At 45.0% G+C, this 23,050-nt stretch overlaps 2 protein-coding genes across 3 annotated transcripts; one reads left to right on the top strand and one right to left on the bottom strand.

The window, feature by feature from the left end:
* Positions 1-2,545: 2,545 nt before the first annotated feature.
* On the top strand, positions 2,546-17,197 carry LOC108921677 (phosphatidylinositol 4,5-bisphosphate 3-kinase catalytic subunit alpha isoform). Of its 2 annotated transcripts, none has more exons than XM_029249173.1 (21): positions 2,546-3,290; positions 5,658-6,058; positions 6,388-6,597; positions 6,917-7,167; positions 7,661-7,906; positions 8,045-8,130; positions 8,487-8,592; positions 9,063-9,215; positions 9,314-9,448; positions 10,352-10,476; positions 10,623-10,704; positions 10,821-10,985; positions 11,152-11,255; positions 11,470-11,641; positions 11,748-11,854; positions 12,083-12,204; positions 12,342-12,420; positions 12,706-12,876; positions 12,959-13,076; positions 13,226-13,377; positions 13,939-17,197. In XM_029249173.1, exons 2-21 carry the CDS (start codon positions 5,707-5,709, stop codon positions 14,207-14,209), a joined length of 3,207 nt encoding a protein of 1,068 aa, XP_029105006.1. In that variant the 5' UTR covers positions 2,546-3,290; positions 5,658-5,706; the 3' UTR covers positions 14,210-17,197. The 2 variants fall into 2 exon arrangements, with proteins under 2 accessions (XP_029105006.1, XP_029105007.1); XM_029249174.1 differs by having other exon boundaries at positions 2,546-3,316.
* LOC108921678 (calcium-activated potassium channel subunit beta-3-like) lies at positions 17,195-22,978 on the bottom strand. Its single transcript, XM_018731279.2, has 6 exons — positions 22,911-22,978; positions 21,230-21,323; positions 20,650-21,090; positions 20,039-20,239; positions 19,080-19,278; positions 17,195-18,551 (listed from the first exon to the last, which is right to left on the bottom strand). The coding sequence occupies exons 3-6, from the start codon at positions 20,733-20,735 to the stop codon at positions 18,237-18,239; spliced, it is 801 nt and encodes a 266-aa protein (XP_018586795.1). The 5' UTR covers positions 20,736-21,090; positions 21,230-21,323; positions 22,911-22,978; the 3' UTR covers positions 17,195-18,236.
* Positions 22,979-23,050: the final 72 nt, after the last annotated feature.

Genomic DNA, 23,050 nt, shown 5'->3' with positions numbered 1-23,050 from the left:
TTTATTTATTTATAATATAATTAAATATAAACATATATTTTACATTCTCAAACTTTAAAAGGTTTGCAGTCAACACTGGGAAACTATTTCATCATGGCTATTTCATGAACGGATAGCGATTCAACCACTCAACTGCTCTGGTTCCATGTGATTTTAATCGCTGGCTTCATATTTGGAATGTTTTCTTTTAATGTTTACCATTTGTCGCATAGCAACCAGCAGGGGGCGCATGTCCCCAGTCCATGGCGAAGGAAAGAAAAATCGATTTGCCAAAAACATCCGCACGCAAACAGCAAGTTTGCTGCTTGTTCTTGTTTGGGCTCCAGCCGCCCACCGACCTGCAGAGCCGGTTGGGTTTTGGATCGGAGGCGCTGGGGAGAGGCCTCCAGAACCAGTTGGCAGGGGGTTCGCTTTCAGCAGACGGCGCCTGGCTGCTCAGTCCCTTTTGAGCAACACTACATGCTCAGCTTTCACATCAGCGCTTGACTCTGAGACAAGACAAGACGCCAGAGATGACGTCGGCACCATGGAGCGGTGTGTGTGTGTGTGTGTGTGTGTGTGTGTGTGTGTGTGTGTGTGTGTGTGTGTGTGTGTGTGTGTGTGTGTGAGAGAGAGAGAGAGGACATGATGTACGATATGAAAGTACACTGCGAAAACTAGCAGGCCCTTCTGTGTCCCACAGTGCTTTAGGAAAGAATTCCAGACTGTCTAAACACACAGATGGAGGAAACTGTATTAGTGGAAACTTAGATATCAAGGGCTTTAAAAGAGAGGTCAGAGTGGGTGGAGTCTGGGTGGAGGCGGGTCGAGAACAGGTCGACCACCTGGTGGAGCAGATCACCTGGATGAGTGACGAGTGGGCAAAAAAAGCGTGTTTACAGCTAAATCAAACCCAGAATACTACATCAACCCCCCCCGGCCTCCCCAACCCCCCCACCAGCAACACATCCAGGGGCCCTTTTGCCCCCCGGGGGAGTTAACCAGTGCGTCAAAGCGAGTCTGTGTGCCAAACACCTGGAAGAGGAGGGGACTGTGGCATGGAGCTGTTGGAGGATGAATGAAAGTCACAAAAAACTACACACACACACACACACACACACACACACACACACAGTACAGCAGAGTAACCCGTGTGTATGTATATACAAGTAATACATTTTTTATGTGCAAATGGAACACTGTATACTACTGCAACCAAAGTGAATATCGCTCTGAGATTAATGAAGCTTCATTCATTCATTCATTCATTGTATTTTGCAAAAACTAGAACTATTATGCAGCAATTTTCGCAAGAACAACAGGTTTGAAAAGAATGGATAGACGTAAATATTTATACATAAAAGTGTTAATATCTTTTATATATATGTGCTGATTTGAGGTTAAGTTAAAAAGTATCTGTAATATTAATAATTATTTCTCAATTTTTATTAATTTTCTCCAAGCAAAACCTGTGGTTTATGGTGCAGAGAACCAGTTGGAGCGATTGTGAAGCGATTATTCATTGTTTCATATTGAGCTCTTTTCTATTGCACCTGTATGCAAAACAGTCTGTTAGATGTAGGATAATCCTGAATAACAAATATTTGTATTTTTGCATATCTTCTACAGAAGAGAAGTTTCCACTCAATGACCGAACAACCTGGATCTGTGAAGTTTAATGCGGGATGAAAATATGCTTATGGTTTATTATATTTCTGCAGCTGTTCGGATCAAACTCAACAGGAGTTTAATCTGCGCAGGTGTGTTTCATCGCTCCTGTCCCAGAGACAGCACAGCAAGGTCCTTGCTGGTACTTGACCTGACAACCTTCTGGTTACAGTTGTACACCCTTAAACAGTATGCCTACTCCTGCGCTGCCCTTTCGTATAACAAATATTTGCTTGCTTTTTAAAGGAGTAAATAGTGGGGGTGTGGGAGAAGAGGACATAATAATAATAATAATAATAATAATAATAATAATAAAATACTAATTTCATTTTTAATACAGTGGAAGCCCTCACCACAGTGACCACATGAATATTCTATACACACACACACAAAGTCCTAAGTGGACACCAGAAGAGCCAAGTAAATCATAATTAGGGTAAAAAATGTATGTATAATATATACTCACATGTATTATATATAATATATAATAAATGTAAGCATATAACAAGACTCAGCATTTTAAATTTGAGCTGTAAGCTCATGGGATCCAAGCTTTGATTAAAGAAGTTTATAACGAGCAGGTAAGCATTGTGGAGTTATTTTATTCCAAAATGAAGCAGATCTCTGGAGAATACTGAAATATTCATGAAAAGCTACTTCCCATGTGTGAAGGCTTCTCTCCAGCTCATTTAAATCCTTCCAGAATCTGTGCTTAATGTGTAAAAATACAGAAAGCTGTAAAATATGAGGAAAAATAATTAATCATGGAGACTGTTGCCTACTTTCACTTTGTCTTTGCGTTATGAAACCACAACCATAAAATAAACAATATAGATATATGTATATATTTTTTTTTTTTTTTTTTTTTTTGCATTTTCGAGTATTCTCTGTGTCTGGTTTGTTTGTTTGTTTTAAAGGTGCAGTTCCCAATTTGAAGCGAAGGGTGGTCCATCACGAACCCCCCATGTCGTTCTGGTTCCTCCTCCGTCTACCACAATTGGGATGAAAAATTCCAACACGAGTTTACACGGACTGACAAGAGGCCTGTTTTTTTTTTTTATTTTACATTTTTTAACCCTTTCTGCTCCGCAGCGAGGATGGGAACTATCCGGACGGACGTGCGGAGCCGCGCGGAAAGCGCCGCCTCTGTGGGCCAGTGAACACGGGCCAGCGCTGCGTTCCGCTCCGGCACTCAGAGCGGGACTCGAACGCACAATGGATGGCTGGTCGCGTCCTCCTGCTCGCGCCTTTCTCAACGGGAGCTGAACTCCTTTAACGCGACAGTCCGCGGCGCCGCGCACTCTCTACGCTGACGGCCTTTTATTTATTATTACATGTTATAAATAATAAATTATAATTGAAGAGTCGTCTGGAAGAGGAGCCTCCGCCCGGCCACCGCCTCCATGGGGAAGTGGAGCCCGTCAGGCCGGATGTAGACACACACACACACACACAGACAGACAGACAGACACACACACATACCGGGGCCGGAGGGAGCCGAGCTCGGGGACGGAGTCCGGGGACACGCGGTGGAGCGCGCACGGAGACGCCACGGACGGAGGCCCGATCCTCGGCCTGGACCTGCGGGACGGAGCGCCGGATAGGAGGAGGAGGAGGAGGAGGAACCGGCCCACCGCACCGGGGTGAGCGGCGGCGGCGGCCGAATACGGTACATTGATAGAGAAACATTGCTGCAGAAGCGCGATCATATCAGAGGAGAAGGTGATTGATTGTTTCCGTTTTTCACACCTGAGCTCCGCGAGGACAGAAAGAAAGTCTAGGACACGGACTGAGCGCGTGGGCGAGCGGGAGGTCCAGGCGGACACGTCTCTCTCCCCCCACCCGCCCCGGCGATCGCGCTGACACCTCGGCCGGTACTCCGCCAATACTCGGCAGATACTCAGCAGCGGATACTCTCCGCGTGCTCGGTGAAGCGCGAGACGCCGGCGGAGGAACGTGCGTCAATTATAAATGCGTTAAAAGCGGCGGCACCGTTGGGCGCGGGGGGGTCACCGCACTATAACAGCGCTTGAGCAGTGTTTACAGCGTTTCACTGTGTTTCACAGCGTTGCCGGTCAATTCTACCTTTGATTTGATGTGGACTGTTTAGGTGCGCGAGGCGCCGTGTTTGTGTCTTTTCACAGAGATGCGCCTGAAATGAAGTCAGCGGCCGTTTCATTGAACGCGCTTCACTCGTCTGCATAATAATAATAATAATACTAGTGCGTTAAATGGGGCACTTTGCCGGCGCGAGCCTGCGAGTGTGACGCGTTAACAATGTATCCATGTGAGACACGCGCAGACAGGAGCGGTGACTTTCATGTTCTCGCACGCGTTTCCACGCATTCCAATTTAGGCGCAGTGATACACACACGTGTTCCGCCACTGTTAGAGGCGAAAGTAGACGGTGCTGCACACACTCGGCATATTTAAGCAGCCCCCCTATGTCTGCATCTCATGTATGACTCGTGCGCGTCCACACACAGACACACACATTTTATATATATGTCTCCATCCACGTGAAACAAAAAATTAATTTGCATCTTGTATAATCCATACCCCATGTGTATTAATCTTAATTTTATATCTTCATTTTATATTCAGTTTGTATCATGCAAATGTCCAGATCTCCGATCTCCAACAGTTTAAATTATGAAAAGCAAGTGTGTACAGTTTGCGTATTTCTGTTGTTTTTTTTTTTTTTTTTATTAAAAGTAACTGAAATGTCCACCAAGGAGTAAATCCATTAGCTGCTGGTTAATATATTATCAAAAGAGGGTGTGGAAGTGACATAGAATCGAAGTGTGGATCATAAGGAGCTGGGGGCTGGTAGGTTAAATCAGTTACTGGTTTTAAATTATGCAGGTGGTCCAGAAGTCCTGTTACCTGTGTCTGGCCAGGTGTGGTATTTGATACCGTACTGCACACATTGTGTAGCTTTCTGCATTTACATGTGTGTAGCAGTGTCACAAAAACGCTCTTCTGTGTGTTTATGAAGCATTTTTTATTAGCATTAGTTATTTATTCATTTAACTGGCACCTTTCTCCAGAGTGACTTACAATGTTGTGTTTATATACATTATAACTTTATGTACAGTATAAAGTGGGCTTTGAACCCAGGACCTTCTGATTGTGAGGCAATGGCTTTATATGATCACTGATATGGTTTTCCCTGCAATGCTGCTGTGGTTTTTCCAGATAGTTGGGAGATGGTTTGAGTTGTGCGGCGTCATCCTGAAACGGATGTTTACACATTAACAGTAGTAGGTGTGTTTTCTGTGTGTGTACTTCTGACTTGGAAAAACAATCCAAGGAGAGTTTTTTTACTCTCAGTTTCACAACGATCATCCGACTGCATTGTTCAGATGGGAGGGGCATCTAAGCTTTCTGGAATTTCTGTTGTTAAAATGTTTTTGTGTTTTTGTTGTTCCTGTTTGGGACAGCCTGGTTCCCATGATGAAGTGTGACTCATGAGCTCAACGGGTCGTGTTATCCTCTCTGAGGGAATTACCCGTAACACACTGGAGGTCATGTTGTGTAGTCACCAGCGTGATCATCGTTGCTGGAGGTTTAATAGAATTAATTTAGCAGAATTAGGGGGTAGCTGATAGCATGGTGGTTAAAACCAACACCTTTGGACTCAGAGGTTCGAGTCCCACCTCCCCTAAAGTTGCTCCTGTAATAATTACCCGAAATAATTTGAAGTAGCTCAACACTGTAAGTCGCTTTGGAGAAAAGCGTTAGCTAAAAGAATAAATGTATTTTTTTGTTTTTTGAATCCTCTTCAAATGTTAGTTTGTTGTCCTCAGAGGTGTTTGAGCAGCATTTGTTCTTTCTCGTTTGTGTATTTGTCGTCGCCGAAGGTAGAATTTAAAACCGCCACAGCATTATGACGATCTTAATTTTTCTGGTTTTCGATGGAAGTCCATTTGCGTAAGAGACCATTGACAGGTTGTGTGTGGTGCGTTTGCCGTCGTTACGACTGCTGATGTCACTTTATGTCTTTTCAGGGGGGGCCGTTTTTAGCTAAATTGGTAGACTTTTCACAAGGCGGGAACCATGCCACCGAGGCCATCATCAGGGGAACTATGGGGAATACATTTGATGCCCCCGAGGATTTTGGTGGACTGTCTCCTGCCGAACGGGATGATTCTCACGTTGGAATGCCTTCGCGAAGCCACGCTCATCACCATCAAGCACGAGCTCTTCAAGGAGGCCAGGAAGTACCCGCTGCATCAGCTCCTTCAGGAGGAGACCTCGTACATCTTTGTTAGCGTCACGCAGGAAGCGGAACGGGAGGAGTTCTACGATGAGACCAGGAGGCTTTGCGATCTCCGGCTCTTTCAGCCGTTTCTGAAAGTCATCGAGCCTGTTGGCAACAGGGAAGAGAAAATCCTAAACAGAGAAATCGGTAAGCTTGGGTTTGTTGAGCCTGCGTCAAGTCGAAAGCGGTAACAAAGGTGTTCAGGTGAGCAGATCCACAGACCTGCTTGCCTTCATCCAGATAGATTGACTGTGGGACCATCATCTGTGGTAGGATTGGGCAATTCTGCAGGGGTGACAGGGCCTTTGTGATGTTCCATCTTTGTACTCTGAAACCAAACTCATCTTTTGACTACTAATGAATTGGTTGAGGTGTGAGACACAGAAAAACCGTGGGTGCTCCGTGACCATCCCGCGGGTTGCATTGCGGGTCTCCAGCCGCTGCTGTTCCTGCAGTCATGTGCGTTGTTCTCGCAGGCTTTGCCATCGGTATGCCCATCTGTGAGTTTGACCTGGTGAAGGACCCAGAGGTACAGGACTTCAGGAGAAACATTCTGAATGTCTGCAAAGAATCGGTGGACCTCAGAGATGCCAGCGGACCCCACAGTCGTGCATTATATGTTTATCCCCCCAACGTGGAGTCATCGCCAGAGCTTCCAAAGCACATATACAGTAAACTTGACAAAGGTAATGCAGGAACTTCATTACATCTGGCTGCATTCCTGTGTCACACTCTTTGCACATTATTTCAAAGTATTTAAAAAAGGCATTACTCCCTTATTAATTGTTGAAATGTTTTATATATGTTGGCCTTCCAGATCAGAAGATCGGTCCTAATTTTTTCTTCACAATTTTGAAAATACATTTTTTTGGCTCATTAAAGGAACCTCGGGAACCAGCAAATAAATAACAGCTTCGCATTTTGCGCCGTTTGTCTTAAGATGTCTGTTTCCCTGGAGTCCGCCATCTGTGTAAACACACGGCGATGCTCGTGCCTGCGTTCCAGGTCAAATAATCGTGGTGATCTGGGTGATCGTCTCGCCCAACAACGACAAACAGAAGTACACCCTCAAAATCAACCACGACTGCGTTCCCGAGCACGTGATCGCCGAAGCCATCCGCAAGAAGACCAGAAGCATGCTGCTGTCCCCCGAGCAGCTCAAGATGTGTGTGCAGGAGTACCAGGGCAAGTACATCCTCAAAGTGTGCGGCTGCGACGAATATCTCCTGGAGAAGTACCCGCTGAGCCAATACAAAGTAAGTAGGGTCACGTGTTCTCTTAACATGTGCTTGTGTCCAACAAAAGGTCACCTCCTTGACCGCTGACATTATTGAACCATGTGTCATATCAAATGCTTGTTCGCCTGTCGCCGGGGTTTTGCCTTCTCGGAGCTGCTCGCATGCCACGCCGCGAAGCACGCTCGTGAGATTCCACAGGTTCTCCCACATTCCAGCTGGTTGCTGTCGTGACAATCCCGATGGAGACTGCGGGGAATGTTGCGCTGGCAACTCTGGTGTGTGTACTGGAGTTCCACACGGGATCTCAAATTGGTTTCTAACTTTGATGCACAAGTGTCTCCGCATCTCAGGCCTGCTGCGTGTCATTTGATCGCATCCTCTGTGCACCTTATAATAGACTGCGTCGTGTTCCATGCTTAGCGGTTGTCGGTTGTACATGCGATGTGAGTTTTCCAACGTTGAGAGCGTGCAGGTGTAGAAGGCCCACTGATCATACCATTTACCCCTGCAGTACGTCAGGAGCTGCATCATGCTGGGACGCATGCCGAACCTGATGCTCATGGCCAAGGAGAGCCTGTACTCCCAGCTGCCCACAGACACGTTCGCTATGCCCTCGTACGCCCGCCGCATCTCCACTGCCACGCCGTACATGAACGGAGAGGCCTCAGCCAAGTCGCTGTGGACCATCAACGGCACGTTGAGATTAAGGGTCCTGTGCGCCACCTACGTCAATGTAAACATCCGGGACATCGATAAGGTGCCCGCTCTGATTTGCATGCGTTTGATTTTTGCATCCGACAGACTCGCTCTGGTTGTATTCAGTGGAGGATCGTTGATAAGAGCAGAGGTATTGATCTGGCGAAGACTGAGTTTGGCCTTTCCCCCTTTTCTGTAGATCTACGTGCGGACAGGGATCTACCATGGAGGAGAGCAGCTCTGCGATAACGTGAACACCCAGCGAGTACCCTGCTCCAATCCCAGGTAACTGATGCATCAGGAAAAAATAAAACTAAATGTAATTTGCATTAGATTCCTGAAATCAAAGCCGTTCGGGAAGCCGTCATGCTTTAGCTCCCCTGTGGTAAAACTGACTTTTCTACGGCTTAAATTTCGCAAACAGAAGAGGAACGTGCTTGTTGTTGTCTGAGAAATTTCCGTCCAATTTGGCGTTAGAACAGACTTTTGTGTTTAGTTTGATTAATTATTTTTTCATCCTCATTCCAGACAAACCTGTCAGCCGGTCAGCATCCGTGATCTGGCAACCCTTTTTTGGGGAAAGTTCTGCGTTTCACGTGTGTTGTTCTGGAGATGCTCTGACTCTGTAGTTCTCCTCACAGGTGGAACGAGTGGCTGAACTACGACATGTACATCGCTGACATTCCCCGCGCCGCTCGCCTCTGCCTCTCCATCTGCTCCGTGAAGGGGCGGAAAGGAGCCAAGGAGGTCAGTGCTGTGCATCCAGCAGCTTCCCCTCTCTGGCAGCCCTCTAGGCCTGGGACCGTAAACCACAGCGGCGTTTGTTTCCAAAGGCTTTGCGGCCTTTAGCGCCTGGGGACGCTAACGTCTGTTAGCTAGCAGTTTGGCGAGCTAACTCTGGAACCCTTTCTCTGCTGTGGTCATGGGTGTGTAAAAATGTGATACCAAGTGTAATTTTCTGACTGCGACACGACCTTGAAAGGAGAGTTTTTTTCTGGGATGTTTTTGTGAGGCACGATTTAAGAACTGGTTGGAAACGCAACTGTTTCCAACAGTTTAAAAATACCTCTAAACTGTTTACCCTGTACATATTTTTTTAGTATGCTAAGGAAGAGATAAAACCTCCGTATGCCCATATTTTCTGTTACTTGACTAGTTTTTAATAGCCTGGGTGGAGTTAGCGATCATGCTAATGCTAATGCTACCGCTGCGCTCAGGAGCACTGTCCGCTGGCGTGGGGCAATGTGAACCTGTTTGACTACACGCACACGCTCGTCTCTGGGAAGATGGCCCTCAACCTGTGGCCTGTGCCCCATGGCCTGGAAGACCTTCTCAACCCTATCGGAATCACAGGTTCCAACCCTAACAAGGTGACAGTGAAACCATAGACATCCCGGTGATATAAATGTCAGTTTTGGCCATCGTGCTGTGTGTTTATGCCAGACGGGCTGTTTTTGGTTTTTCCCAGGAAACTCCTTGCTTGGAGCTCGAGTTTGATTACTTCGGCAGTCCCGTGAAGTTCCCGGACATGGCCACGATCGAGGAGCACGCTAACTGGTCCATATCCAGGGAACTGGGCTTCAATTACTGCCACGCTGCTTTGGTAAGACGCCGGGTTTATTTCGGACTCAGCCTCTATTACTTTTCCTCTGCAGTCTCAGCGATGTGTTTAATATTTCTTATCCATAAGTAGTCCCTCAGGAAATATAAACGCCTACTTTGTTTGCTGATAGCTTTTATATGAATTAGAAGTTAGCGGTCATCTGCACTGGCATCTAAGTGCCTCTCTTGGTTGGCCTCCATCCCCTACTTAAACAAATATGTTTGCTTAAAAGTTTTCCTCGAGCTTGTGTTTATGCATCCAGCCTTATCTTACCTTACTCTGAGTTATTAAATAATTTATTTGTCATTGTAATGCGAGAGTAAATTTGGTAAAGTGATGCCGGCGACAACGGAACAGGAGACTAGAGACGTGAAAGAAATCTCTGCGGACGTTCTGAGGCGTTCAGTCGTCGATCTCGTCTTCCTCCGCTGACAGCTTCCTCGTTTAATTGTATTTTTGGTGCTGCGCCGTGAGCTGAGCGTCAGTGTAAACGAGATCAACCAGAGGCTTTCATGTGACAGCTCTCCGCCGCGTCAGGCCTGCGTGCTGCCGGTGCTGCCTTATTTATTTATTTATTTATTTATTTTTTTGCAAAACGTCTTCCAGGAAACTTTACCGCCGATTTTGTAGAAATTCTTCCTGGATTCCCTGCAAGTGTCAACGGCACCAATCCAGTCGTTATGGTTTTCATTGCAAAGTCCTGAGGTAGACGCTGAATTACCGCGACGTGCGTTGGAGAAAATTGCACGGAGGCAGGCAGGCAGACTCGCACGAAGCCTCATTGTTCTGTCGGAGATCTGCTTTGAGTTAAGACCAGAGTTTGCCCCGTGCTCAGTGCCGTAGCAGAGCCCGTACGTGCAGCAGATGCTCGTGACGGATGGATTCGCCTGATCTCCCCCACAGAGCAACAGGCTTGCCCGCGACAACACCCTGACTGACATCGACAGCGAGCAGCTGCGCCTCGTCTGCAACCGGGACCCTCTGTCTGAGATCACTGAACAGGAGAAGGACTTCCTGTGGAGGCACAGGTAACGCGTTCGCTCAGTGGGACACTTAAAGGGGCGGAGTCAGGAAGACTGGGGAGGGCGTAGTGGGTGAATCCGGGGGCGGGGCTTGTGCGATCTCTCAGCCGAGCTCTTGTTAATGGGTTTTGTAACTCTTCTCTTCTGCCCAGACACTACTGTGTTAATATGCCCGAAATCTTGCCGAAGATCCTCCTCGCAGTGAAATGGAACTCCAGAGATGAAGTAGCGCAGGTAGAGGGCAAAAATTTGCAAACGTTTTTGAGAGAGAGCGCTGTCTCTGTCGGTGTTATTTGTTCCCAATATGTGTCTGTTTCATCAAAAGGTGTTTTTGTTCTTCCTCCATATAGATGTACTGCCTTCTGAAGGACTGGCCAGTGATAAAGCCAGAACAAGCCATGGAGCTGCTCGATTGCAACTTCCCCGACCCGATGATCCGCGAGTTCGCCGTCCACTGCCTTGAGAAGTATTTGACGGATGACAAACTCTCTCAGTACCTCATCCAGCTGGTCCAGGTACACCGACTTTGGATGTTCTGTAACGGCCCATTTATTCATTATCCAAAACCGTTGAAGTGGCAGCTTCTTAAATTCACTTTGGGTCTTTCTGCTTCATGCCAGCAGGCCGTTTCTGTAATGTTATGCTGTCTTCCCCCTTTTTGTTTTTTTTTTTTTTTGTCAGGTGCTGAAATATGAGCAGTATCTTGATAATCCGCTGGTGCGTTTTCTGCTGAAAAAGGCTTTGACGAACCAGAGAATTGGACATTTCTTCTTTTGGCACTTGAAGTAAGTAGATTTGTCTTTTTCTTTTTTTCCTTACACTAAAGAGAAAAGGAAAAGTCATTACTGAAATGAAAGGCTGTTACCCACAGTTTGTGCTGTGCACAACGTTTATGAATATAGAGTGCTCGGAGAACATTCTGATGGTACGAAGGAGGGGTATTACTAGAAACTGTAGTGAGATGTCAGTAAAAAAGCTGAATGTTGCCTTGTGTTTCAGATCGGAGATGCACAATAAAACGGTGAGCCAGCGATTCGGGTTGCTCCTGGAGTCATACTGCCGCGCTTGTGGGATGTACCTGAAGCACCTGAGCAGGCAGGTGGAGGCCATGGAGAAACTCATCAACCTCACGGACATTCTGAAGCAGGAGAAGAAGGATGAGACGCAGAAGGTGAGGCGGGTGGCCTCCAGGGACATTTCAGAGGTCAAACCCATGTATAATCATCACATCCTTTTGATTGATTGATTGGGCAACCAAAATCGATCAATCTTCTCAGGTACAGATGAAATTCCTGGTGGAACAGATGAGGAGGCCAGACTACATGGATGCCCTGCAGAACTTCACCTCCCCGCTGAACCCCGCACATCAACTAGGCAACCTACGGTGTGCTGCTGCTTTCCCATCAGCCCCTCATTTCCCAGCATGCGGGGTTTGAGAGTAAATAGTTGTAGAAGTGAAACACCATACATTCATCACTTTTGTTTGTGCCATTGGGAAGCTAATGAGACAGCGTATGAGCGGGGTGGAGGACCACTCAGGAGATTGCGGTTCGTCTTTTCAAGCGTAAGTGAAAACTAATGTAGTATTGTGAACCTCCTACTCCCCCCCCAGGCTTGAGGATTGCAGAATAATGTCTTCCGCTAAACGGCCGCTGTGGCTGAACTGGGAAAACCCTGACATCATGTCGGAGCTTCTCTTCCAGAACAATGAGATCATTTTCAAGAACGGAGACGGTGAGCTTAGCCACGAAGGCATGCACGTGATGATGGGTGAACGTGACTGTTTCTTGGCATACACGTTCGTGGGGGGGTTGCAGCATTTCAGTGAGGTAAATGCCGTTCCATCCCTGCACCATCTCAATGTTCTCCAGATTTGCGACAAGACATGCTCACGCTGCAGATCATCCGAATTATGGAGAACATCTGGCAGAATCAAGGACTTGATCTCAGGTATTCTGTCCTTTTAGCATTTAGCGAAATCCAAAAAACACAAGCAGACTTGGCAGTTACATCGTAAAACATAACACTGTCCTTTTTTTAACCAAGTGCAGCCAAAAAGACTTTTTAACATTATTGCATGATGCACCCGTGTCTACAAAAGTTAGTTTCTACACCCATTTACATTATTGATTGTGCTCAAGAAGTTCAGGTTAAGTATTCAGAGGTACCATAGAGAGGGTCTTCCTGGGATTTTCTACTGATGTGAACCTTGCAATGCACCTGTGCCTCCACCAGAATGCTCCCGTATGGGTGCCTCTCCATTGGCGACTGCGTAGGCCTCATTGAGGCGGTGAGGAACTCGCACACCATCATGCAGATCCAGTGCAAAGGCGGCCTGAAGGGGGCGCTGCAGTTCAACAGCCACACCCTCCATCAATGGCTCAAGGACAAGAACAAGGGAGAGATGTGAGTTGGCTGGTAATTTGTGACCGATGACATCGACTTTGCGCCGTACTTGTCCTTCATGGACCCGTCTCGGTGTGCACAGGTACGACCTGGCCATTGACTTGTTCACACGATCCTGCGCCGGCTATTGCGTGGCTACCTTTATCTTGGGCATTGGAGACAGACACAACAGCAACATCATGGTCAAAGATGATGGCCAGGTAGTTCATCTGGGTACAATTTATTTGATTGCATAATTAAATGACATCCATATCTAATAACCTAGAGGGCTGTTTTTTCTCTCTTTTTTTTTTTTAAAACACATTTCATGCACTGTGAATGTTACTTTCTTTTTTCTGTCTTTCTGAAGTTGTTCCACATAGACTTTGGCCATTTCCTTGACCACAAGAAGAAGAAGTTTGGCTATAAGCGTGAGCGGGTGCCCTTTGTCCTAACGCAGGACTTCCTGATAGTGATTTGCAAAGGAACACAGGAGTGCACCAAAACCAGGGAGTTTGAAAGGTAACCTTTCGCTGTTTGCTTCCTCCACTTGCCTGTCCTAGTATTACAGTATTCTCTGCACTTTTTGCAGGCTGTTCATTTTCACATTTATTCAACACCTTTTCTCCAAAACAGCGTGTCATTGAGAGTAAACAAAGGTGCATTTAACTTTTTAGTAGGTGCCTGTAGAGTTTGTTTGATAAGAAAAATGGAGTTGCAAATTTATTGAGCAGTTAGTGGACAAGTTGATTCAAAACAGATGAAAGATGGGAGGGATTTAGCAGTTCTCATTGACAGAGGGAGCTCCTTCCACCATATCAGCCAAAATAAAGAACCTACGAATATTGCATTTTTCCATTTTTTGCCTCTCTGCACCCCTCTGATCAGAAAGAAATGCATAGAAGTTGGTATAATTGAATTAATTAGGTTTGAAACCCTTCCAAATTGCGCATTCACGACCTTGAGTCCTGCGTTCCCGGGTCATACAGTGTATTTAAATGAAACAAGAGCAGACAAGACCAATACAACAAAAAAAAAACTGCATATTCCAGATGATCCTTCAGGGCGCTTTGTTTCCGACAGGTTCCAGGAGATGTGCTACAAGGCCTACCTAGCCATCCGCCAGCATGCCAACCTTTTCATCAACCTCTTCTCCATGATGCTTGGTTCCGGCATGCCCGAGCTGCAGTCCTTCGACGACATCGCCTATATCCGCAAGACGCTGGCGTTGGACAAGACTGAGCAGGAGGCCCTGGACTACTTCATGAAGCAGATGAACGATGCACACCATGGCGGATGGACCACCAAGATGGACTGGATCTTCCACACCATCCGGCAACACGCTTTGAACTGAGGGACGACAGAAGAAACGAGCTCCTGCCGGCAGCCGCTCGCAGCGAGTTCAGACTTTTGAGGACAGTGGATGATAACCAAGCCATCTTTGTAGCACTTAACAATCCGGGAAGTACTCCGTTAACCCTCAACAGCCTGTCCTTGTCTCCACTTTCAAATCCCACCTCTTGGCAACAGCAGCTGGGTTTGACTCTGTTTTTGTTAGAGAATCTTCAGTTTTCTCCTTTCCTCCCCGAATGTCTATGGCCTTTATACAAAAAAAAAAAAAAATCACTTGCACTCGTTGTCAGAAGTGCAGCGAGGTGTACACGTCTTCCTCAAACTTCTATGCCTTTAAATATGCACATAACGCGTATAGATTGCTGGGCAGAGTGAGCGAAACGACCATTTTTTGTAGCACACGTTTGACAGCAGGACATTGTTAGCCGTGATGAGGCACGCTATGGATGACGTGAGAACGGCGCAATGCGGTGTGAATTGGTGAACCAGCGTTTCTTCACCACCACCCCGGCCCCTATACTGCACCTACTTCTGAAGGTTTGTCCGAGAGCAAGCTATTGATTTCCGGTTGCGGATCGGAGTAGTCGTTGCGGAATACAAATGTCTGATGGGAAACGCTCTGAAAGCAGCCTACTTACAGGCGCATGTGCAATAAGAGGTGTTGCAAGGGTGAAAGAAAGCAGGTAGAGACCGGCTTGTGACTTCTCCTCATCTCGAATGTCGTGTATAAGTGCATTAACACAAGCTGGACACGGTGTTCTCCGAGTCTGTTCTCCGACTGACATGCGTCCGGGTTGGAGGTTTTTAGCAGAAGCAACGAAGGGATGTGTCTGTAACCAAAACCTATGGTTCATTACGCTGTAAGAACTTGAGATTACAACATGGGCCCAAAACAGGTCCAATGTGCTGTTGACAGGCATCTAGGCTTGTTTACTATTTATAGAGGTTATATAATTCTTCGACTGAGTAGTCTCACTTCCCTCTTGGAAGCGGCTCATGCTGTCTCGTGACCTCGTTTGTTGTTGGGTCCATCAGTTGAAAGACGGAACACGGGCGGTGTTAAAACACTTTGTTTCTCTTGCAGCTACTTCTGGCAGCAGCCGTTGCAAAGTGTGAATCACAGTTGCTGGCAGCACTCTGGGAGTTACCAGACAGACAGCGTGAGTGGATTGAGGGTTAACCTTCCTTGAGATGATTTAAAAAAAAAAAAAAAAAAAAATTCTGGAAGTTCCTAAAATAAACTCCACTGGGCCTCAGAAACAGCATAATTCATGTTGTGGTCCACTGCGAGTAGCAACATGGGCCTATAACAAGACACAACAAAAGTGAATTGGCTCATTAAGAGAGGGTGCAAGTTGAACTGTACAGACATATAATAATTGCTAGTATTCAGGGAATGTCAAGTTCAGTTTTATTTATTGATTTAGCCAAAATTGTTTTAGCAACTTGCACATTCCTGATTTTTTAGGTGGAAACCCTTTTCCCTCCAAAAAGGACCATGTCAGCACCCGCCGTTTATCTCGGCAACACTGGGGCCACGTGGGATTAACTATTCATTTTTACTTTCAAATTTATATCTCCTGCACTGGTAGCACCACCCATTAGTCTTCTTAGACCTTGAAGATGTGGCTCTCATTGAAATTCAGGAACGAGCTTCATATGCCAGGTGATTGCAGTGGACATCGAAGGTACACCTCTGAAGCGGGGCCCCTTTTTTTATAGAGTGGTCCGTGAAGTTGAGGTTATCCTTGGGTCGACACGCGTGGTCATGTGACCTCAGGACCGTGAGATCTGTTGTGCTGTAAATGCACCAGTCCAAAGGAGCCCCTGGCTAAAACTAAACTACCTTCTCTATCTAAGAAGACCTTTTTATTGTATTTGCAAAACATATTATTAACAAATGTCAAGTACTTACTCTGTATATATTATTATTTTATAAATTTAGCCTTGTTTACTGAGCCAAAGTTTAAAAATGGAGTCTCCATAGCAAATACTTTAATGTATCACTACTTTACACCCGGTACAGAAGCTCTGTCATGAGAAATCCCACATATGGAAGACGCATGTTATTGACATTTGATATGTCCATGTACTAACTCACTTTAAGAGATGCTTCTAACTTCGTGTTTCAAAGTGCAGCTCTCCTTTCCCGACATCAGCGTACGCAGGAATGTCGTGCGCTCCCTAATGTTTCGGAGATTGTGCATGTGGATATGACGTGGAGTGCGGTTACGGTAGTATTTTTAAATTTTTTTTTTTTTCCTGTGCTTATAATTTGGAGTGAACTAAAGACCAGTGGGAATGTGGAGGTGGGCAATGAGAACACGGTTACTTTACAATGCGTGCGCACACATACACGCAAAGGCAATCTGCTGGAAAAACAATCCATATGGAAAAATTTGTGTGATACTGGTGTATCTGAGCAAGTATTAAAGTGCACTGACCTTGGTGTTACGATCTCAGCATCATGCTTTGCTGAAATGAAGGGAAAGGCCATCGACACCCTTTTTAGGCACGGTGGCCTGCTGAATCCTTACCGTTCCAGAGGTATTTAAATACACAGCAAAAATGTCCCATTAAACTGTATTAATGCATAAGAAAACGATGAGTTTTGAACTGTGAATTTCTTTCCCTGCTCTGTAATTTCTAGTTTAGTGAATAATATATAATTATATTATTCCAAACTTCTTATGCATTTACGTGAGATACTTGAGATTTTGCATTTTTTAATACAAAATGTGGTCTTATGCAGTAAACCGTTTAATAGCCGTAAAATTGAAGTGTAATTTTTTTTTCCTTTCTCACTTTTCTAAAGTTTAATTCTGTCCAAAATGGTCCTGCAGCTTATTTGCATGTTGGCTTCAATGGCATTATTAATGTTACTCCACACAATGGGTCAGATGGTTTTTTTTTTTTTTTTTTTTTGTGGTTGAAACTTGCCTTTATGTGAAGCCACTGATGATACTCTGTGTGTGTGTGTGTGTGTGTGTGTGTGGGGGGGGGGGGGGGGGGGTCTCAGTCGGATGCTGGACTGGGCCAGACCCATTTCTGAAACCCACTATGACATCTACATTAAACTGTTAGACTGGTTTTGCAAAAAAAAATGTTGTCCTTCTTGCTGAAAAGCAGATGTTTAGAGATGTTTCACATATAAACATATAGGAAATATTGTACACCCTATATAAATCCAGTCTAACAGTCTAATTTCAGTTTTGCTTCCTCTACTTGAATCCCATTGAAAAACCTTTTCCTTTTTTTTTTTTTTTTTTTAACTTGTTAATGTCGTAATCATGGTGACCCATTGAAGGTTTGTCTCATACCGATTGTGAATGTTTAAGCAGTCTCTTCGTTCGCAGTTTGGGAGCGTGGGAAATTTGTACTCTTCTATATTAGACTTGGGCCAAACTCTAAAGTACTATGAAGAACCATAACTCCGGGGGAGGTTTAAAAAAAAAAAAAAGAAAAAAACTTTATTAAACATTGACTATATGTAGTGTATGAAATACTAAGGTGAAAATCCCCAAAAATGTCAGAGAACCGCTCTCAAATTTTATTATTTTTCATCATTACTGTTATGACACTACCATTAATGATAAATACTGGAGTAAACAAAGATGGTGCAGAATTTGTGCATGGAAATTAAAAATAGGAGCAGTTATTCCTGTCCATTCTGCTATAGAGCCATTAAAAGGATGTTTGGCCTAAGACTATAAGACTATGTTCTTTAGTTAAACTCTTACTGTGTAACTGCATTTTCATTCCTGTCTTATTCAGTGTGCTATTTAATAAGAAAGTTGCTTTGCACCCAGTTTCTCAAATATTTTGTCTGTTATATAAATGTATAAAATAAATTTATTTCAAGTGACCGCTGTTTCCTGACTCTGCCAGGCTGTTTGCGCTCATCGAAGGCGTTGGGCAGGAAGCTAAAGCACGCATCCAGCAGGGAATCTGGTTTTCCTTGCCGATTTCAGTTGGGTGTCGAACCTGGGCCCGCAGAGCGTACGACCAACGCTTGCGCTCATGTCCGGTCACGTGGGTAGCGGTCGCCCCCTGCCCCTTGCCTGGGCCTTCAGCTCCTCACACAAACGGGAGAGGTGCTGGTTGAGCCTCAGCAGGCAGATGATGCCCGTGCCCCCAGCCAGCACCAGCGTGGCCCAGAGCATGTGGCGCACCACCAGCCCACCGTTGTACTTCCTGAACAGAATGGCTTGGTCAGGCTGCTCCTCGGCCTTGCCGTGGCATGGGAATGGACTGCCCCCTCTGTTCCGCAGATACTGCTGGATATTTTGGGCCTCCTTCAGTGCCTCTTTCTTGTTCCATTGGCATTTGGGTAGAGAAAAGCACTGGGAAAAGGAGGAACCGCAGTGAAAGCACAGCACACTTACCTCCTGTTATCTGGGCCTCTTTCATTTCTCAAGATGAACCGAATATCAAAAAATTACTTATTCTGTTATTTTTAATGAGGAAAAAAATTCCTGTTTGCTCCAAACTCAAGAGTTTAGGTTCGAATCTCACCTCTTGCGGTTGCACCGTTGATCAAGGTACTTACACTGAATTTTTTACTCATTCATTCATATTTATACTGTATCAGTTCAGGGTAAGTAGTTTAAATTGCTTGGGAAAAATGTCATCTAAATGAAATGTATAAATGTTTAAATGAAAATTAGGCCAATTAATGATAAGATGTATTAATAATCCTGGACGAGATATGTGAAAAAGTGAACACTGGGAGACCAAATAAAGAGTGTGACTCTGTGTGTGTGTGTGTGTGTGTGTGTGTGTGTGTGTGTGTGTGTGTGTATCCCAGTTCTTTCTAATATTTCACAAAAGGAGTACCACAATCTCCTCTACTCTCTTTGGCCAGGGTGTACCTTGGTGATGAAGAGGTCAGGGTCTTCGTTGTACCACAGTACGGCTGTACGCTCCGTCAGCGTCAGGTTTACGAAGACTGACAGATTCACGAAGACCTCCAGACACGGGTAGCTGCCGTGCTTTTTACAGTCCACCCGGTCCTGCTGGATTTCTGCCCGGACCAGCGTGCAGTTTGACTCCTCCTTCCAGTTGCTGAAGCTGCAACAAATGATCATTTGTCAGTTTTCCGAGTTTTGACGATGTGAACGATTCCCGATTAATTTAATTTTCTTCACTGATCCACTGCCTGAAATGTATTTGTGGTCTAGCGAACGTCACCTGTGTTTACCTGTCAAGCTATTAGATGACAGTAAAGGGCACCCAAACTGAATTGGTGTGTAAGACCGTCTAAATTCAACTCACTTCCACAGTGCCTACAGCTCATAGCTGGTGTTTTTCTCTTCCAGTGACCAGTGACGAGATGAGGAATACTGCACGTCACTGGGAGGAGTCAGTCAACAATCAGTACTGAACAGGAGTTTGTGAAGGTATTTTTACTTTTTTAGTCATTTTAAATAAGTTTTAATCTTATTGCTTCAAGTTAATAAGGTTTTAGTGGAAGTTTTTAAATTTAATCTACATCCAAGACTTTTACAGAAAATAAGCCATGAATCATTTATGACATATTGCTCAGCTTTTATTGATCATGACTCACTGGTAAAAGTGACCTCGGAGTTACGAACAAGATGAGTTACAAACAGACTTCTGGTCCCAGGTGTGCACATAAGTTGAGGATTCAGTGTGAATTCTACAGTTTCTTCTCCTTATTCTTATTTTAGGACAGAAAATCAGCAGTATTTATATTTATACATATAAATAAGTGACCTTGAAAGTTCACAACATTGATCAGACCAGCTTAAAATGCTGTAGTTTTGAAGGCTATGTATTCCAGGCTGCACAAGATGACTGAGAGATTTACCTGTGCAGGTAGGGTCTGACAAGGGTGAGTCCGAACAGGAAGTACATGAGCACGGCAACGCCCATCATGGTAAAGCCCAGGAGGAGGGCATGATCCTCGCCTGCGCTGGACATGAGCGCCTGTGATCTTGGCCTGTCCCCACAGCCCCGGTACCCTGCTGGGCCGCGGGCATCCACTTCTGCGAAGGTGCGGCTCATCTGCCTGAGAGAGACAGCGAGGGGCAGGATGATTAGAGTGTCGTCTCAGAACCAGAAGGTTGCTGGTTCAAATCCTTTTCTTATTTATACTATTTCCAGGAAATTAACATGAAATACATCTGGAATATTACAGTTGTGCTTATGGAGAGAAATTACTCCGACAGGATTCCCTGTTTAGCTGCTAATGAAGGGAATAAAAACAAGGTAAACAGTGTACTGGTTCCCCGGGATGTGCCTTGCAGCTATACCCTTAATCAGCTGCTCCAGTCAAAATCACCAAGGAGATGGATGTTAAATCACAGGTTCTCTGAGTCGCTTTGGACACTAGACGCTTTTGCTAATCTCAGAAAAGCAAGAGGAGTAAAAGAAGGGTGAGGATGAGGCTCACCCCACCCCGCCCTGCCCCGCCCTTACCGAGGCTGCTTTCGTCGAGCGTTCAGGAGATTGATGTGAACGGGAATGCTGAAGGATCCACGGTGGGACGCCGGGTCCTGGAACATCCCTGGTGTCCCTGAGTGGGGAGCGCAGGCTGGGGGCTCCTTACCCTACTCCCACCCGGCTGAGGCTCTGGACCCTGGAGCTGGTGATCGTGTGGGTGTCTCCTGCCTCAACAGACCGCCTGTGTTTGCCATGGCCCGAGCCAGAGTCCCGGGAGGCTGTCAGGGTGGGGGCCATGTGTTTTCACAGGCTTACAGGGGAGTAGCCCTGTCTTCTGTTTGCCTGGCCAGTGATGCTGCAGCATCAGTGGTTTCTACAGCAACCACAACCTCAGCTCAGGTCCCAGGGGACCTCCTCTTTGCAAACGACATGCTAACAAGCTTGTAGCTGTAATGGAAAACTGCCTCTTTGGGGTTCCTGTAAACACAGTATTTTAAGTCCATGTGATGATGGTAAATTCATTTCTGCGTAGAAGAAAAATGATTTGTATGATTTTATTTTTATATTTTTTTTCCAAGGAGGTATACAATGATAAATCAGTTTTGCAGTGATTTACCTATTTATGTCACTGTATCAAGGGTGCGACTGCAGGAGGAAGAACTTCTTATTGCAAAGTGACATCCCAAAACCTCTACGCCACCTGCTGGCCCCTGTAGTAGCAACAATAAAAAAACTTTTCAGTCAGAAAGCTTTCACAATCCCTCCATCCTGTCGGTGGTCTCAGAAGGGGTCTCTTTCCTGCTACTTGTATAAAACAGCTGTTTACCTCCTCACACGGGACACATTCCCGATGAACCCTGCCGCTACAGCAACGTATTAATTTTGCATCGCTTTCTTTGACCAGAAGAGAACTCATTCATTTTTTATGATTTTTCCTTCCCTATGTAAATATGAAGATAAAAAATAAGCATTTTTTTCATGTTGATACATATTTTAATAGAAACATGCAGTTACAACCAAACTACAAACAGAAGCCATGATGATTCTTTAAACATATCTCGGAGTTCATAGTAAGCGTAACTTAGTATCCCTGAGATTATGGAGTCCTTTTATTTCAAGAGTCATTCTATACAGTTTTCATGCTGCTTTCATTTTAGGGACCTCAGATGCCACAGTTTTGTACTTCCGTTCATTTATTCATAAAATTCATAATGTCATAACAGTTGAGCTATTGAATTTCTAACTGTTCACAAAATACCCAAAATTAAATACGTTTCCCAGTGTCGACTACACACCTTTGAAAGGTTCGGAATATAAAAATATATTATGTTTTCATAATACACACACACACACACACACACACACACATTTTCTGAACCGCTTGTCCCATACGGGGTCGCGGGGAACCGGAGCCTAAACCGGCAACTCAGGGCGTAAGGCCGGAGGGGGAGGGGACACACCCAGGACGGGACGCCAGTCCGTCGCAAGGCACCCCAAGTGGGACTCGAACCCCAGACCCACTGGAGAGCAGGACCCGGTCCAACCCACTGCGCCCCCTGTTTTCATAATATATTTTTATATTATATATAATATATTTATAATAATATCTTGTATTATATTAGGGGAAACAGGTAGCGTAGTGGTTAAAGCTACTGCCTTGGGAGCCAAAGGTCACATGTTTGAATCCCACCTCCAGCTATAGGACCCCTGAGCAAGGTATTAAATTACTCCAGTAAAATTACCCAGCTGTATAAATGGGCAATTAACTATAAGATGCTTTGGAGAGAAGAATCAGCTAAATTATGTAAAATACAGTATAAGAGATTTCAGCTGTGCCGTAGTCTATTAAAAATATTACAGTGCACATTAAAATATACATCATATACATTTGACATTGTTTCTCCACCAAAATGTGATGCAGTTTTATTATTTACCAAAAGTATTACTAGAAAAGGCCATTATTATATGTATTCCAACATTTTTAGAAACTGAATTACATTGTAATGTATTCTAATATTCTCAGTCTTTCTAAGAAGCTTAATAAAGAACATATGGGCATCAACATTAATTTATCAAAAAGAAAAAACATGGTTTTCCAGACATAAACGACTATAAAGACCGTAAAACAGCGTCACCTGGTGGAACTGAGACAAAACAGCGTAACCAAAACTATATAACATGTTTATATTTTCACTACCCAAATAGACGGAGGATAAAACGGAAATAACTAAAGTGAATAATGAATAAATATAATGAACTTCTCATATGAGTCTCACGTTTTATTACCAAAGACTTACTTTTATTAACGTCTTGAAGCGCCAGCTAGTCGGATCTCCCCCTAGAGGCCATCGCAGTAATACTGCTGCGCAAAGGAAGAGAAATTTTTCCATTTCCGGTTCAAGGTTCAGCGTTTTCGGGAGAAAAAAACATCCAAAAT

This window comes from Scleropages formosus, chromosome 25, assembly GCF_900964775.1.
Source record: "Scleropages formosus chromosome 25, fSclFor1.1, whole genome shotgun sequence".
Lineage (NCBI taxonomy): Eukaryota > Metazoa > Chordata > Actinopteri > Osteoglossiformes > Osteoglossidae > Scleropages > Scleropages formosus.
Note: the sequence above shows the minus strand (reverse complement) of the source record. Positions and strands in the feature narration are given on the sequence as shown.